This window comes from Lissotriton vulgaris, chromosome 10, assembly GCF_964263255.1.
Source record: "Lissotriton vulgaris chromosome 10, aLisVul1.2, whole genome shotgun sequence".
NCBI lineage: Eukaryota > Metazoa > Chordata > Amphibia > Caudata > Salamandridae > Lissotriton > Lissotriton vulgaris.
This window is the reverse complement of record NC_141698.1, coordinates 753,947,206-753,964,380: the sequence shown is the minus strand read 5'-3', so window position 1 is coordinate 753,964,380 and position 17,175 is coordinate 753,947,206. Positions and strand designations below refer to the sequence as shown.

Genomic DNA, 17,175 nt, shown 5'->3' with positions numbered 1-17,175 from the left:
AACGCACAGCAGCTCTGTTCTGAGGCAGATTGGCATAGGGAAGGCTTCTCCTATATTAGTCTTGGAAGGCAGATCCATGACACATTTTTAAGATCACGTTCATCTAAAAGTGAATTAACTAAAAATCTGACATGGATCCGGCCCTCCAAGACTGACAATGGAGAACCCTGGCATAGGGTAAAGAGGTACTTCTGCCCGGGCACGTTTTGTGCAAAATCCGATTGATTTGACGAATTTGTGAAAAACGCTCTTCTTTCTGGATATCCCCTTAATCGCATCTCTGTGCATCATGAATGTAGGATTTAGAAAACCCTAAACTCTCTATAACTTAGAAGCCCATACATAATTTACTGTCAACTCTATTAATTCTGTTAGGACCCATTTCAAACAGAACTAAAAGGTACATTGGTTTACTTTTTTTTAGCTGTGGAAAATTCAGAGCAGCTTTAACCTTTTGTTCAATTTTTTCCATTGCCTGGAGGAGAGTGTGCAGTCACGCTGTCTCCGCTAATCTCTATTCTATTTGTGGCATGCATTTTATTAATCCCCTGTTTCACAGCTCACGGGCTGAGACTGCAAATGCTGAACAACGCACGGTTCAATGTCCACATGCCGGCACAAAAGAAAACCATGGGGCTCTCATCAGATATAATCTGACCAGAGAGCTAAGCAGGAGCAAGCAAACTCCTTGGTACCTTTAAATATTTATGAACCTGGGTAATCGGGTGCAAGTAATGCTTTTAATAATAGTTTGCAATGATGAGGCACTTAGTGCGCTCGGATTGGCTGGCGATTTAGATTTTTCCAACTCTGTCGATATATTTTCTGTGCTTCGATTGTTTGAGCACCTGGAGGATCAATTGATATATGTATTCTTTTTCCAAATAGAAAAAGCTGAAATTGATTTATACATGTATGTTGATTGAAGCCAGTTGGATTCTGGCCAAGTGGTGCTACACTGGAGCAATTATGTTTTTAATGTCTGGAATGTATGGTTTTTCCTAGTATGAGTGCGTAGGAGTGATTTGAATGGTGAGGATATAGTTGTGTTCTTTTAGCGTTGAGTTCGAGCTTGTGAGGGACCTCTTATTATTTCTGAATATTTTTGTGATAATTTATGAATGTAAAGTTCTAGTACAATATACATTTGAAAATAAGGAACTAATCGTATTGGTCTGATTTATGACTTGAAATTTTGAGAATTGTTCGTTGTTCAAATAATTAAGAGAAGCTTTTGCTGTGTGTGTTATTGTCAGGGTTTAGATTTTCCCTACTTGTGCACTGCATCATGGATTAACTTTGCATTGAAATACTTAAAGCATTACAGGAGAGTGGCTGCTAGACATTTTGCCTGGACGCTTGACAGACACAGAGTGGCCATTTTACCTCGATTTGAGACCGTAAATATCACACCACATCTTTATGATTGTATCTTTTAGTATCCGTATGTGAAGGGCACAACAAGAACGGCCGGCCGCAGAACAGCATTTAAATGAAGGCCTTCTCCCAAAGAGAAATTGGGGGATTAAGGGACAAATCAAACCCAATTCAATTCGAAAATCTAGAATCTAATTGTTTCAGTTTTCTTTCTGGCATCACCAAAAATATGTATACTAAAAAGGAAGAGACCATTCTGATTGGTGGTGATGAAAGTTAGGGCAATGGGACAAGTTCTGATCCCATTGTCTATCAACTTGTATTTTAGAAATCAAACTTGCTCTAAACTCTTCACATTTCTTGGGAGTGTAGGTCTGAATGATGGACAGAATAAAGTTGTAAAACAAAAAAAGCTGTAAAATGTGCGTGTTTAATGTTCCTCTAGTTCAGAAAGATACAGCATGCATACACACATAGAATTTATGTGTGCGGTTGTGTTTTGTGATGTGCTCAAAGCATTTGTAAATAACACAGTGATATGTGTCACAACGGTTTGTTACATTGTAGTTGCATTTATATAGCGTTTTGTATCTGTGATAAGGTAGTGAGGGGCACTGTCAGACGTGTAGCATCTTGCTATGTTGTAAGGTAGACTTGTTAGGAAGAATGTTGCTTTGCAGTGTGACTTACATGGGTAGGATTTGTAGGTCGTATTGTTGAACACAAAATTGCTCTCAATTTGAAATTCCATAACTGTACTTCCTGTATGGGAAGGAGATTCCACCAATTCATGTCTACTGATGGAGTTCCCTGCTCTGTGAGTGTGTTTGAAGCTTTCTAGAATGAAAGATGGCGCCCTGCCATATGTAAGGCACTCTGCATTGTTTATGGCTATGGATAGCAAGTGAAGTGTGGAAGGATGGTGTGATATGGTCAAATAGGTGGTGAACCTCGCAAATAACATGGAATAAATGTCCTACAACCATATTGTTGCCACAATATTTGTACCATGCCATTATACATCTTCATGGTATGTAGATGTAGAGTTAAGAATAATAGCTCTAGCTTACCTATACATACTTACATTAACAAAATGTTGGTTCTTGCTATTTATGCCATGATGCTTTTGTAGGACAATATCTTTGCAATACATTCTGAGATACAACCCATACAGAAATAGGTTTAGGCGTGCATTACTGCTAGATTTTCATTTCAAGTTCTTTTACGAGGAATAAATGGGCTGCTACATAGGGTCCATTAGCGTGGCCTTAGTGATAAAGGATACGTGAGATAGTATCATATAGTTTTGGTGAGAAATATGGACAAGGGTAGATGCATCAATTATTTCTCATGGTGTGGAAATCACTTGTGATTTTAATAATTCGGGGAGTATTTCAAAGTCTAGAATCCTTGATCACTCCTGGATTGCTTACTTTCATTGATGATGTAGGTAGAAGGGCACCCTCATCTCTAGAGTTGTTGAAGTCATTTTTCACTTTTAGAGCATCCCAGGCCCTTCCACTGAGAGAGTGTTGAGACAGACCACATTGTTTGCCTTATAGGCCTGCTACAAAGCTGACCACGATGCTTGTCTCCTCTTCAGTGAAGTTCTCATTTGTTTTGAGTGGGTGGTCTGGACATTTCTGATTTAGACAGATCAACGTACAACACAAGGGGCCAGGGTCAGAGTGTTGGATGTATTTATATGCTACTGATTGTGACTACCCCTGCTTTGTGTTAAGTGGTTAGGTGCGGCTATTTACCTATTTCCCTCATTCAGAAAGCCATGGAGCTTATAGGCATGCTGCATATTATTTTACCTAGTCATGCTATGTGGAGAAATGTAAGTATTCTGACCGTGCTGTTACTTTCAGCCTCTGTATATCCTCACTATTGGTTGCATAATTGCAAGGGGGCTGAGGAATGTTCATCTATGGCTAAGCAGAAATGTCTGCCTTTTCTTTATAATTCCCTTCCATTTGGAAATGCGTACACAGTAGTAGACATACTGGTCAGCATACCTATGTTTCACATCACTAAAGGAGATTGGGTTTACTTGCTTCACATGTTTACTCCAGTCAATTCGAGGAAGGTATTACGTCCCACCACCTTAAAAGTTCACCAGCTGCCACTGGTACTTATTTTTCACAAGTTAGTAGCATGTTTTGTTTAGGTTTTTCATTTATTTACATTCTGGGACCTGTAGTACAATTGATCCCATTTTACAAATTTGGACTACTAGTACCAGAATGCAAAAAGAAAAACTTAGACTGGCTGAGCTAGTCATACATGAATCTGGGAAGCTTGAACTGAATGCGATCATGGAAGTCTAACATATGCCAAACATATGTATAACTAAGGAAGAGTAGGAAGAAGGAGCCCTATGAAAGACGATGACCTGTACAAATAAGAAAGTATCTAAGGGTCTTACAACAACTTATATAAATCGCTTGGCCATCATATTCTGGACCTGTTTCAACTTCCTGATCAGCCCTGCTATGACCCCATTTAATAGATGTTACCACAGACTCACCTGGAGAAGGATCCCAGATCCCAGCAGCAGGGTCTGCAAGTATGAAGAATAGAGGTATGATCAGTTTATGGTCTTATATGATAAAAACAAAGTAGCTCCTTACCCTAATGAAACCAAGTGTTTTGATCTTGGAGAAAGGGAAAGGACAAGTTCCCACCCTGCTGGATCAAAAAGCATGGTTCCACTGGTTGTTTTGGCCCAGGATTAGCTCTTCTGTTGGTATTGAGGTTCAAGTGATTGCTACTCGTCCAAGATTAAATGACAGGAAAGTACAATTGGAGAGTGTGCAGGTGATTGAAAGTGCAGGACAAGCTACAGCTACTTGTTGTCTACACAGGCGATTGATCCCCACACAGAAACATTCTATAATATCATCTTGTTAGAGATCTGTTATAATATGCTTCTGAGATTGACTGGCTCTCCTTCAATATTTGGGGTTTGCAAGGTGTCATTAGCGTTGCTCTCTGGCTCAAGCCACCTGTAAATGAAATGCAGCCACTCTCGCTTTACATCTGAACACACAGTCACATGGCCTGGCATGGGCTTTGTGGAGTAAGGAATGCCATCACTGACCTTAGGATGTATGACAAGGATTACTTTGAAAGTAGAACTATGCAACTTATTTTGCCTGCAATATTAAAGTAGTCACAATAAGACTTTGGCTAAAAGACATTGTACTAAGAACTGAAGTAGCCACTGTCTATTTCCTAGATATGACACGTGGTGGGTTGATTGGCCAGATGACTATTGAGTATTTGAAACCTGAAGAGTCGACGTTTGGTGTTTGAATAATTTTCAATTGTTTGCACACAGTTTAGGTAGATCTCTTTTCAATGATTCTCACATTAAGCATTTACCTCGTTTTTCATCTTCTTGTGTTTCTTTAGCTTTGCAATGGAGGATCTGTGTCTGATCTAGCAAAAGGACTTCTGAAGAGAGGTGAACGAATGAATGAAGGAATAATTTCCTACATTTTACATGAAGCTCTGATGGTAAGATGATCTAAAAATAACAACATAAACAGCAGAATATTTATAATGTTTGTGTTAAAGATAGCAGAGAATAAATGAAACAAAAAAATGAATACGTTCAATTTGTTTAAGAAACTTCTTCTGCTGATAGAGAAACTATGCTAATATTCTGAAATCTAAATGTGAACATCACAGATTAAATCTGTAAAATAAAAACTGCTGGAACAATAGACTACATACAGAGTGCATATTAGCGGCATTAAAACAATTTTATTGTTCTGATCAAAACAGTATATATTCTGAATTTTGTCCCAAAAACACCTGATACACACTTAACAACCAAAGTTCACAGTTTTGCGAAAATTAAAATTAAAAATAGTTTATTCCTTCTTAATAGCTTAAACTCTTTGCAGGTCATTGCAGGCTATTTTATAACTTACCGGGTAATTAAAATGTTGTCTAAAACATTAAAAACCAACTTCAAGCTAAGTACCACAAAGTAGTGAACCTGCTCCTAATAATGGTACTTCCCAATCCAGTACTGCATTTTACTTGTTAAACTTGACAAATGGTGTATTCAAAATGGGATCCTTAGGATTAAACATACAAATACATGTCTAACAAATCCAACAAATGCCCATGCTCATTATATTACAGGGTTGTAATTTCTTCTCTCATGAATGATGACCGGATAGATGAAGATAAGATTAATGTTACTACAGCTTTATTACACAGCCTGTACACATTATGGGGTATAGTCAAGTAGCAGATTGCCAAAGCGATGCATCATAAATGTTTGTTTTGTAAATGTTGAGTGCCATGCCAAAGTACAGGTAACTGTGTAACGAAATATGATTATTAAGATTTATCCAAGCATGTGTCCGTTTTGTCAGAACATTTATGTTCTTCCTGCAAGATAATTTTTAATGTTTAGATTTTGTTTAAAATATTTTAAAGTGACTGGCAAATTCCAAAGTTCACTTATTTGTAAATTAGATAGTGAGTCCTCCAAATACAATCAAGAAGGGAATTTGACACCACTTGCGTTGATTTCAGTCCAGAGGAGTTGTTAGTGATTGATCTCTTGTTGTTCTGAGCTTGTGACCGCATTTAAAAGAAGCCTCCAAAACTGCAAGAAGTGGACTCCTGGTGAAAAACCAGAGGTTCTGAGCTCTTTGTATTGAAAAGAACTATTCCTGATGGCCTTAAGAATGTTAACAGACTTCAGTGAGTCCCACATTGGACCTTCATCCAACTTCTCAATCAATCAATCAATCAATCAATCAATCAGGCATTTATAAAGTGAGCTACATACCCGTGAGGGTCCCAAGGCGCTGAAGGGGGTAGGGTGGGGGCTGCAGCTAGAGGTCGAGGAGATAGGTCTTGAGTAGTCTCCTGAAGGTCTGTGGGGCCTCTGTCTGCCAAAGGTGGAGGGGTAGGGAGTTCTAAGTCTTGACGGCGCGGTAGGAGAAGGAACTGCCTCCGGCGGTGGTTCTGTGGATGCGTGGGACGGCGGCCAGGGAGAGAGAGGTCGGCGGAGCGGAGTCTCCTGTTGGGTGCGTAGAATGATAGTCGGTTGTTGAGGAAGGCCGGGCCGGTGTTGTGGAGTGCCTTGTGTGCGTGGGTGAGGAGCTTGAAAGTGATTCTTCTGTCGATGGGAAGCCAGTGCAGGTTTCTCAGGTGGGGGATGATGTGGTCTCAGCGGGGGCGTTGGTAATCAGGCGGGCGGAGGCGTTCTGGATTCTTTGAAGTCTGCTGATGAGTTTGGCCGGGGCTCCGGCGTAGAGGGCATTGCCGTAGTTGAGTCTACTGCTGATGAGGGCGTATGTGACGGACTTTTGTGTGTCGGTCGGGATCCATTTGTAGACCTTGCGGAGCATGCGGAGGGTGTAGAAGCAGGTTGAGGAGACGGCGTTGATCTGGTTGGCCATGGAGAGTTTCGAGTCGAGGATGACTCCCAGATTGCGTGCGTGGTTGGTTGGTGGATACAGACCCAAGACTTTACCAAGTGGAACCGGAGCTCTTCCAAGCCCCTTCTTTCCTGCCAACATGGCGTTCCAGTTGTCAAGCAGCTCTTCATGCCACCAATGACCACAATGACTAACAGGTAGCTCTGACTGAGGCCTTAGACATGCACCTCTTAGAAACAAGCTTTCAGTCCAACCAACAACAACCCAATGGAAAAGTGCTTCTCGCATAAAAACTGGACTAAAAAGGTAAACTTATCACCGTGATGAAACTGGTCCTTGTATCTGACCTGCACACCACTGTGCTAAGCCTGAACTTTTGACTTTTACCCAGTCCAGTGCATCCAGAAAACCATGATTTGCACTTGGTGCTTCTTGACACTATTTTTACATAAAAATAAAAAAATGAAGTAATACCTCTAGTTCTATGTGTTGGAGTTTCCTTGTTTTCATGTCAAATTATTTATTCACATTATTTATTTATTTATTGACATTTACTCAATTTTAGTAACTTGGCTTGGGATTTTTCTTGTGCAGGATTTTCACTTTATTACTGTTTAAGTGCTACATACATACTTTACACGTTGTTCCTAAGTTAAGTCTAACTACTTGTGTGCCAAGATACCAGAGGTTTAAGAACGAGTATATCTAGTGACTTTTGTGGTTCACCCCAACAAGGACTATGTTTATTATTTGAGTGAGGTCTCACCCCTCTAAATTAGAAACCCAATTTTTTGCATTGTTGTTCAATAGTGGGATCCATTATTGGTGTGTGTGCAGTATTACTCCATTGTGTAAAACCACCAACAATCTCTTGTTATATTCTGCCAGCAAAACCAATTTTTGTTTTAAAAAATCTCTTTTTAAATCGTAAAATGTTTGTTTTCCAAATCCCCTGCCTTATACTTTGTGCCTGTGATATTGTTTTGCAAAAATGGAAGTAGACCTCAGCAAAATTGAAGGCTACACTGTGGCAAATCTAAACAAGTGTGCAAGGAGAGGGGGCTTAAGCTAGACAAAGCCTTTAAGAAACTGAAGTACCCATAGCCCTCAGAGTCTGGGAGGAAGTCCGCCTGCTGCAGTCGACATCACATGAGAAGAAATATGATGATGATGTAGAAGGTAGGATAACATGGAGAAGTAAAGAGAAAGTAACCTGGACATGGCCCCTGAGCTAGATGAGAGCCCACAGGCATTAATGTCCCTGCATAATCCAAAGTGGAGAGAAACTTGTCCTCTCACAATGTGACACCTGAGTATGTGGAGGCCATATGGGCTAAGAGAGAGCTAAGAGAGAGACAGTTAACCAAATTAAAACATGCTACTAAGGAGAAATAGGCAGAAGCCGCCATGGAGGAGAAATGACTGGCCATTGAGGAGACAGGAGCTGGCAGGCCCCTGGAGGACAAAAGGTGGGCCTCGCAGGCGAAAACGGCCTTGCTGGCAAATAAAGTAAGTCACACCGAACTGTACATAAAGGCTAGGAGGGTCACAGAGTCCAGTGAGAATGGTGGCAATGATACAGAAGTACCTAAAGGAGGTTGAAGGGTCACATTCCAAAAGACTTTGGGGCAGATTTACAATAACTGGCGCATCCCCAGGGGTGCGCCAGTTATTGTGCGCCGCAGCTCCGCCACCCATGGTGCGCCGCATTTACAATGCGGCGCACCAAGGGGCAAAAACGGCACAGATGACTGACTCATCTGTGCCGTAAAGGTGGCGCATTGCTGGAGTTGCCTCGCAAGCGCGACGCAACTCCAGCAAGGCTCGGGGGTGCCCTATCTGTCCAATGCTGCATCAAGCCTTACGCCTGCTTCAAGCAGGCGCAGTGTTTTGCAAAACACAGTCTGCGAGTGAAGCAAGCAGATTGCCCGACCGCCCACACCGTACAGCGAATTCACGTCGCTGACAAACTGACCAAAACGAGAATGTGAAAGAGAGATCACTGAGCCACGGCGCCGGCCGCCCTCAAAACAGTTGGCTCCAGCCCAGATCTGCCTAATCACCAGGGACTCTCTCGATACTCCTCCACTCACTTGCAGAAAGAACGCCCTTCCACACAGAACCGCGGTACACGAGAGGCGCTCCATTACACTGCAAGTACTTATGAGTGACATCCACCTGTCATTCCCAGTTTCGGCTACATCCAGTCCGTGTCCTGAGGAGAACCCTTACTAACGTTGTGGTTCGAAACGCGCATAAATAAGGATGCCACTAGGGCTGTTTAAACCTATACAGTGTTATCCCTAGTTTTGTAACCCTCTAATTTATTTTCCTATCCTTGGCTTAGTTAGACAGGCAGGCAGCCCTTTTGAACTGTATGTCCGCCTGTCTTTTTGTACCTAATAGAAAGGACGGGTTCCTAATGTGAATGTATTGTTAGGTATTTGATTTATTACTTTTGGTGTTGCCTGTATGAAATTTCAGTATTGATTTTGAGCATTTGTACAGCACTTGTATATTATTGCACATTGCACTTGTTCTTAAGTTTTTTTCACTGTTTGCTGACCGTCTATTTGATGACATATTTAAATGAAATAGTTGAATGTTTTTCTAAAAATACAAAAAAACTAAAATAAAATGGATGACCCTCCAGAACTAATTGGCTGGGTGGGATCAAAATTGGAAAAATAAATCTGTCTGGCCTCTTTGTTTGTTTAGCATTTACAATGTGGCGCACCATGGGGCAAAACCCGCACAGATGCGTGACTTATCTGTGCCGTAAAGGTGGCGCATTGCTGGAGTTGCCTCGCGACGCAGCTCCAGCAAGGCTCGGGGTGCCCTATCTCTCCAATGCTGCATCAAGCCTTACGCCTGCTTCAAGCAGGCGCAGGGTTTTGACGCAGCATTGGCCTAAAAGTGACTGAGTGAAATCTTGTAGATTTCACTCAGCCACTTTTGCGAGGTGCACCTGCCCCGGAACACCCACCTTGCACCGGAACGCCCACATGTGGCGCAGGGCTTTATAACGTGACGCATCTGCCTAGATGCGTCACGTTGTAAATAGGTCGCAGGGATGCGCCACGTTTACGCCGCCGTTGTGTGACGCAACAGCGGCGCAAGTCTGACATAAATCTGCCCCTACGTGCCTAGCTATGTGGTGAAGAAAAGACATTGGTAAATGGTTTGAGGCCTTTGAGGTGACCCTAGAAATGCACAGAGTCCATGAAGAGGATTGGGGTGCTACTCTGTACAAGCTTATGCCAAATTCATAGAGGCATACCCTACTGGCCCTGGGAAAGGAGGACTGGGTGAGGTATTACCAGATGATTGAAGCCTTGTTTGTAAAATATGTTATTACCCTAGAAAAGTACAGGCTAACATTAGAAATTGTCAGACGCTGTCTCACCAGTCTTGTTTGCATTTCACAGAGTACTCCAGTAAGGCACTGGATAGTTTAGTGAAGTGCAGTAAAGCAAGTAATTATAATTATCTGTACAACCTTTTTTTTTGAAGGATCACATTTTCCATAATTGGGGACGCCCAAACGCTGATCTGTACCTGGGAGTTGTTGGAGGACCCACGGAGCTGCCCTGCCTGCCCTCTATCCTTCGGGATACCGCCGCTTTCTGCTTTCCGCAACTGCTCGCCGCACCTGCTTCGCGGCTGCCGCTTCGCGGTCAGCAGCGAGGGGCGAAGGCTGCTTGGGCGGTCAGAATCGCTGTGAGGAGGATTGGACTAACAGCAGAGGGCGTGTGCAAGCAGGGACTCTGAAGACCAGGATTCCCTGCGCTGCTCAGGTGTGCACGGCCGTGCCCCCAGTGAGACACGCCCCCTGCCTGACCAAGAACAAAAGGGGTGTGTTTCCTTTCGCCAGCGGGACGCCCAAACGCTGATCTGTACCTGGGAGTTGTTGGAGGACCCACGGAGCTGCCCTGCCTGCCCTCTATCCTTCGGGATACCGCCGCTTTCCGCAACTGCTCGCCACACCCGCTTCGCGGGTGCCGCTTTGCGGATGCCGCTTCACGGTCAGCAGCAAGGGGCGAAGGATGCTTGGGCGGTCAGAATCGCTGTGAGGAGGATTGGACTAACAGCAGAGGGCGTGTGCAAGCAGGGACTCTGAAGACCAGGAGTCCCTGCGCTGTTCAGGTGTGCACGGCCGCGCCCCCAGTGAGACATGCCCCCCGCCTGACCAAAAACAAAAGGCGTGTGTTTCCTTTCGCCAGCGGGACGCCCAAACGCTGATCTGTACCTGGGAGTTGTTGGAGGACCCACGGAGCTGCCCTGCCTGCCCTCTATCCTTTGGGATACCGCCGCTTTCCGCAACTGCTCCCCGCACCCGCTTCGCAGTCAGCAGCGAGGGGCAAAGGCTGCTTGGGCGGTCAGAATCGCTGTGAGGAGGATTGGACTAACAGCAGAGGGCGTGTGCAAGCAGGGACTCTGAAGACCAGGAGTCCCTGCGCTGCTCAGGTGTGCATGGCCGCGCCCCCAGTGAGACACGCCCCCCACCTGCAACGACTACCATTTAACAGCTCGTCTGGGGCTCAGCGGGACGCGAGAGGGAGGTAGCGAAGCCCGGACAAAGGGTGGGCAGTGTGTGGCAGTCAGGGGCTGTCAGAGGCTGGGCTGGGTCACCCCCCTGTCATCTGCTAACTTCTGTGCTAAAGTTGTTTCCTGGTTGGGGGTTTAGCCGCCTAAATGTCTACCCGCTCTGGGAAAGCATTGAGGGGTGGGGGAGAGGGCGCCGCCGGGAGCACTATGATAGGTACGATGGATACATTCATCACAAGAGTAGCTGCTGTTATTGAAAAAGAGATTGTGATGACGGAGCGCCGCCTCTCACAAGAATCTTTTCCGGCTAGACGCTCCTTGTTAGGAACAGTGGCACAGGCCCCGTCTCCAACTTCCACCCATCCTACCTCCCCTCATCTTGGGATCGTGTCCGAGCAGCCACGGATTGCAGCAATAGGGGCAAGCATTGATAGGTTGGAAAGTTTGGTAGTACAATCCTTGCCTCTTAGCTCTAGTCCAGTAGTCACAGGACTATGTTCTGTTGCACCTCCAAGCCCTTCCATCGTCCAGGACTGCCAATTACCCCTTCAAGATCCTCGCTCGGCCCCGAACCTGTCGTGCTTGGCACATGACTCCTTGGTTCGCATCAAAAGGAAAAGGGTTCCTAGTACAGGGAAGGGTAGCTCTACAACACTCCACAAGCGCCCGAGGAAGCATGTTCCAAGAGGTCCGGCCCAACAAACAGCTGTGGTCCTGCTACACCGACCCCTAATCCAATAGGAGGAAATGCTCCCCTGGTAGCTGCGGCTGAAGCAGTACAGGCACGCCTTATCCCCCCTGCCCTACCAGCAGTATCACACGAATCGCCTTCCTTAAAGCTTATTGAGAATCTGGTTAAGTCCCTACTGGTCCCGCTTATTGATCAAGTTAAGGGTCTGAGGGAAAGGTTAGATAGGTTTGAACAGACTACCCTAGATAACCTTTTTCCCTGAAAACCCTTATCAAATTCCAGTCTAAAACTAGGGAGGACAATATGGGTGGGAATGACGGAAAGGGGGCTATAGTGGCCTCAATTCAGGCAACACTTCCGTCAACGTCTGCAACCACTACAGCAGTAGGAAAGGACTTGACAACTGTCTCTGAGATCCCTGCTATCGTTAAACCGGGAACTATCACTCATACTGCCCAGGTCCACGCTAGTACCCCCCAGTTACTGAGAAATGCAAAAACTAAACCAGACCAAAAGAAGTTACAAGTGGGAGGGGCCCAATCCAAGCCAAAACGATCGGCTCAGCCAACTGTCGATGCCAGGGGAGTTGCCTCAGCTGCAAAGGCAAAAGCAGCTACGAGCCATTTCAGAGCCCCTTCTCAAGCGGTCATACCGCAGAAGGCGGTTCCAAAATGTCCGCCAGTTAATCTCCCCCCTACCTAGGGGTGTGGATGGGTTAATTCTTGGAGTGCGTAGGGTAGGATGGATAGGACAGGGGAAGAAACCATTCGAAGGCGATTGTGTGGTAGTCAACTTTCAAGACACTTGAGTTGCCCACGCAATCTGCAATTCTGATCAGGTTGCGGGTGGACCAGGCATTGATGTGGTGGACTTAAAATACTTCTAACCACGGCCAGTTATGAAATACCTTGGCCCTTCCTTTGTGGATACCTGCCAAAACATCACTGGTAGCCAATGGTATCCTGTAACACCTCAGTTCCAGCCACATGCAGTATGGCCAAGGTCGAGATGGGGTCCCATGGGGTACTGACTTGCCGATTCCTTCGGGGAGGCTCGGGGGGATTTTACATCTGGTGGGGCTCTCCACTTGTCCCTAACGCTGACTGGCCCACTTACCCCTACAGGGAAGCAGGTAGCCCCAATGGTTAGACGGGAACCAGGTGTGGGGCGGGACATGATTGAAGATGATAATGGCCCTCCTATTCTGGTCGAGGCAGACACGGTTGGCACTGTCGGGTCCAGTAACGCTGCAGCTGTGACGGACCCACCCATTAGGGTTTTCAGCTGGAACGTGGCTGGACTAGATAGGAAGTTGGCTTTGCCTGACTGGAATGCCCTTGTGGAAGAGTATTCCATCTGTGTGTTCCAGGAGACATGGAGTAGGGAGCCCACCCACAAGGCGGGTTATTCATCCCACTCTATACCTGCTGTCTACCCAGAATCAGGTAGGGGACGTCCCTCGGGAGGCCTCCTTATTTGGGTAGCCTCTTCCCTTAATTGCAGGGTAGAGGAGCACCAAACTAACTGCCCGGATCTCCTCAACATTACTTTAAAAAATTCCAGGGGTCGTGTCATTCTAAACATCTACAATATTTATGCCCGGGGCACAAAGGGAGACAGACAATCGCCCGCTATAGCTCTGTTAGAGAGATTGCTTAAGTTGTCCCCCTATAAATTATGTACCCTGGTCGCGGGTGACTTTAACTGCACGTTCGAGCCCCTTGGCTCGGAAGTCACCCTAGACCAGGAGGAGGAAGATCAAAGGAGGGGGATACCGGCTCTAGAGCTAAGCCCAATCAAGAGATGGACGGAAGTGGCACTCCAGATTAATTCTCTCACTATGTAAATGTATAGGCATTTATATAGCGCACTACTTACCCGAAGGGTCCCAAGGCGCTTCGACTGCTGCGAAACCCTTCCTGGCTTCCCTGAGAGATGGTCCCTTAATGGGTATCTCCAGGGTGAGACCAGGCATCCCCGGCGGTCTGGTGGGGCCGTTAGTGAAGATGAGGCAAGCTAATGCCCAGAGTTGCCGAGTGTGATCGCTGATCAGAGTGGGCACCGAGGCGAGAGAATTATCGAGTCCGCTGACCCTGGTCCAGAAACCTGCCGCGCCGGGAATCGATCCCTGGTCCCGGGCCGTCCTCTGCTCTCGGGTCTGCCGCCTCTAACCAGTTTGACCTGAGGGCCCTTAATGGTAGGACAAGATCTGACAAAGTGGGAGCCCATACGTTTAATAGGCCAAACCACACGTCAAGAATTGATTACATTCTGCTTGACGTCCACTTATGGGGCGCGGTGAGAGATATGGAAATTATATCGTCTGTTGAGAGCGATCATAATCTGCTCTCCCTTGCCTTGACTCTCTGGTGGCTGGAGGGCTTAGGGGGTCCGCTTCTACGCACCACTGTCCCTGGTGAGACAGTTGTCTCGAATTGTGGCAGACGGCTGAAGTGGGCTAAGCTCACGCTCTCGGCTGAGAAGGTGATCATTATAACGCAGCTCCTAGCCACTGTCCTAGACAATCTGGATTCTCCTGAGGGTGGGCCGGCAGAGGTGTTTGACCGGTTCCGTGATCTAACCCTGGCCATAAGCAACTTGTTTATTGTCCCAACTAGACACAATGGGGCTAAGACACGCCCAGGGAAAAGACAGGGTTGGTTCAACCACAAGTGTAGGGAATCCAAGACATTGCTTATCGAAGCTGTGAAATCTAAGTCCCAAACAAGGACTAGGGAGGCCAGGAAGTTATACTCACACTGCATGAAAATTGCAAAAAAAGAGTGGGAGGATAACTTTTGGCAGGATCTTTTGGCCGGTAGTCGAGGGAGGGACGCTAAGGGATTCTGGAACTTGGTGGGCTGTAGGAATCGTCCTGATGACACCCTGAGGACTTGTACGATCCCAGCCCAGACGTGGTTTAACCACTTCAAGGCCCTATACTCAGCAGTAGAAGGGCCACTCAACGAGCCATTCTCCCTTCCCCCACTCTCACTGGATAGAGCCACCGACCCCTTTACTGCACGTGAGGTTACGAACATTATTAAATCCTTGGTACCCCTGAAAGCTGCTGGCCCTGATGGGCTTCCAGGGGACTTACTTCGAGCCTATCCGAGTGAATGGGGCACACTGGTTTCTGCTCTCCTGAACGCCATCTTAGAGGGAGGTTCTGTCCCAGAGTCTTGGAAAGGGGCAGAGGTTGTTCCAATTTTTAAAAAGGGCTGTCGGGACCAACCGGGAACTACAGACATATAATCCTCATAGTCTCAATGCAGAAGGTGGTGGGAAAGGCGATCCTGGGGAGGATTCTTCATTGGGTGGACGAAAACCACATATTGTCTGACCGTCAGGCAGGCTTTCGTTCCAGTACGGGAACTATTGAGAAAGTGTTCAGACTGTTACTTCTATACTGGAAGGTGGTGGAGCTGGGCAAAGGCAGTCTCTACTTGGCTTTTATAGACTTAAAGACTGCCTTCGACCTGGTTCCTAGGGAGGAACTTTGGAGGGTCCTGCAGGGTCTCGGGCTGCCCCCTTACATTCTGTTGCTCCTCATTAAATTACATAATGACAACTATGCACAAGTGCGATGGGGCCAGAATGGGGAAAAGACCGATAGGATCCCGGTCAACAGGGGCGTCCGACAGGGATGTGTTTTAGCTCCCACACTATATTCCCTGTATGTGAACGATGTGGTAGAGCACCTGCTCGACGAACCAGCAGATGCACCCTCCCTGGGGGGCGTGGGAATTCCAACCCTGTTGTTTGCCGACGACACCCTCCTCATCTCAAAGACTCCCCAGGGCCTACAGAAGCTTTTGAACCGCTTCCAGGATTTTTGCTCTAAAAGAGGGCTGGTCATCAATGTGGACAAAACGAAATATTTGATCATGCACCCTCCACGTAAACTTGGTCGTCCACCAGTCCTGAATTTTGCCCCTCTTGAGAGAGTCTCCGAATTTGATTATTTGGGGATTCGCATGAGCGATGCCATGAGCTGGTCACCCCATATTAACAAAATGACCCTTAGTCACAAAAGGGTGGGGGGAGCATTGTTAAGGGAGTATCGCAACTCATCTAAGCAATGTGTAGCTCCAGTAATTGACATTTACAAAGCCAGAGCTGTCACAGCATCACTTTACGGGGCTGAGTTATGGGGCCTTGGTAACTCGGAGGCTCTATCCAAGGCAGAGAATACATTTCTGGAGGACCTCCTGGCTATCCCTCTGAGCACCCCAACAGTCCTGGTGCTTTTGGATGCGGGATGCAAATCAATTAAGGACCAGGCTCGCCTCCGGCCCCTCCTTTTATGGGCTCGCCTGTGGAGGGTCCCCGAACTGAAAACTTATGCGGATGGGCTGTCAGAGGTGATGGGAATGGGTGGCTGGCATAAGATCAAGTGGCTAAGGGACATCAAAAACCTCTTGGGGGACTTGGGTTTGGGGTCTTGTTGGACTACAAAATCTGCCCCGCCGAAGGCAACCCTAAAGAAACTATATTGGGAGTGGGTCTCTGCCCAGCTCATCAGCAATCCACGTCACTGCAACTCCACAGCAGCCTATTTGAAAATCAAAGACGTTGTTGCCTTTGAGCCTTATCTGGACCTGATTACAATACCTGCTGATCGGGCACTTTACATAAAATTTAGAGTGGGTACCTTACCCTTAGGAGACCTGCTCTCAAGATGGAATATGCCTGCGCAGGTATCACCACATTGTGCCCTCTGCTCAACTAGGCCCGAAACTGTGGCACATTTCCTTTTTGAGTGCCCCGATTACTCCCGCCCAAGAAGACGCTGGCTCAAACCTCTTTGCAGACAATTGGGAACTCGCCAGCATACGGTGGCTTTACGGATTTTACTAACTGGCACTTCCTCCCCCATAGTCTGTGGTGTTTCTAAATTTTTTAAATGGGCATGGTTGATCCGCTTAAAAAGACTTAATTTCAATTTAATTTCTTTTTAACTAACTTATTTGATGTACATATGGAACTCTTTTATCTCACCTGTTTTTAATTTGCAACAGTTTTTTCTTACGATGTGCTGTTTTATATACCTTTGTAATGCTTTTATGATATCTGCATATCGAAATAAAGCTATCAACCAACCAACCAACCAACCATAACTGGTTTTCAGTGCTGCATTAACAC

General features: G+C 46.1%; 1 protein-coding gene across 1 annotated transcript in view; it reads left to right on the top strand.

Moving 5' to 3' along the window:
- MYO3A (myosin IIIA) overlaps positions 1 to 17,175 on the top strand; it is a 1,386,887-nt gene that overhangs the window by 139,068 nt on the left and 1,230,644 nt on the right. The window contains exon 4 of the mRNA XM_086939966.1: positions 4,798 to 4,902. Coding sequence (XP_086796092.1) covers positions 4,798 to 4,902 — 105 coding nt within the window. The remainder of the gene's footprint in view (positions 1 to 4,797; positions 4,903 to 17,175) is intronic.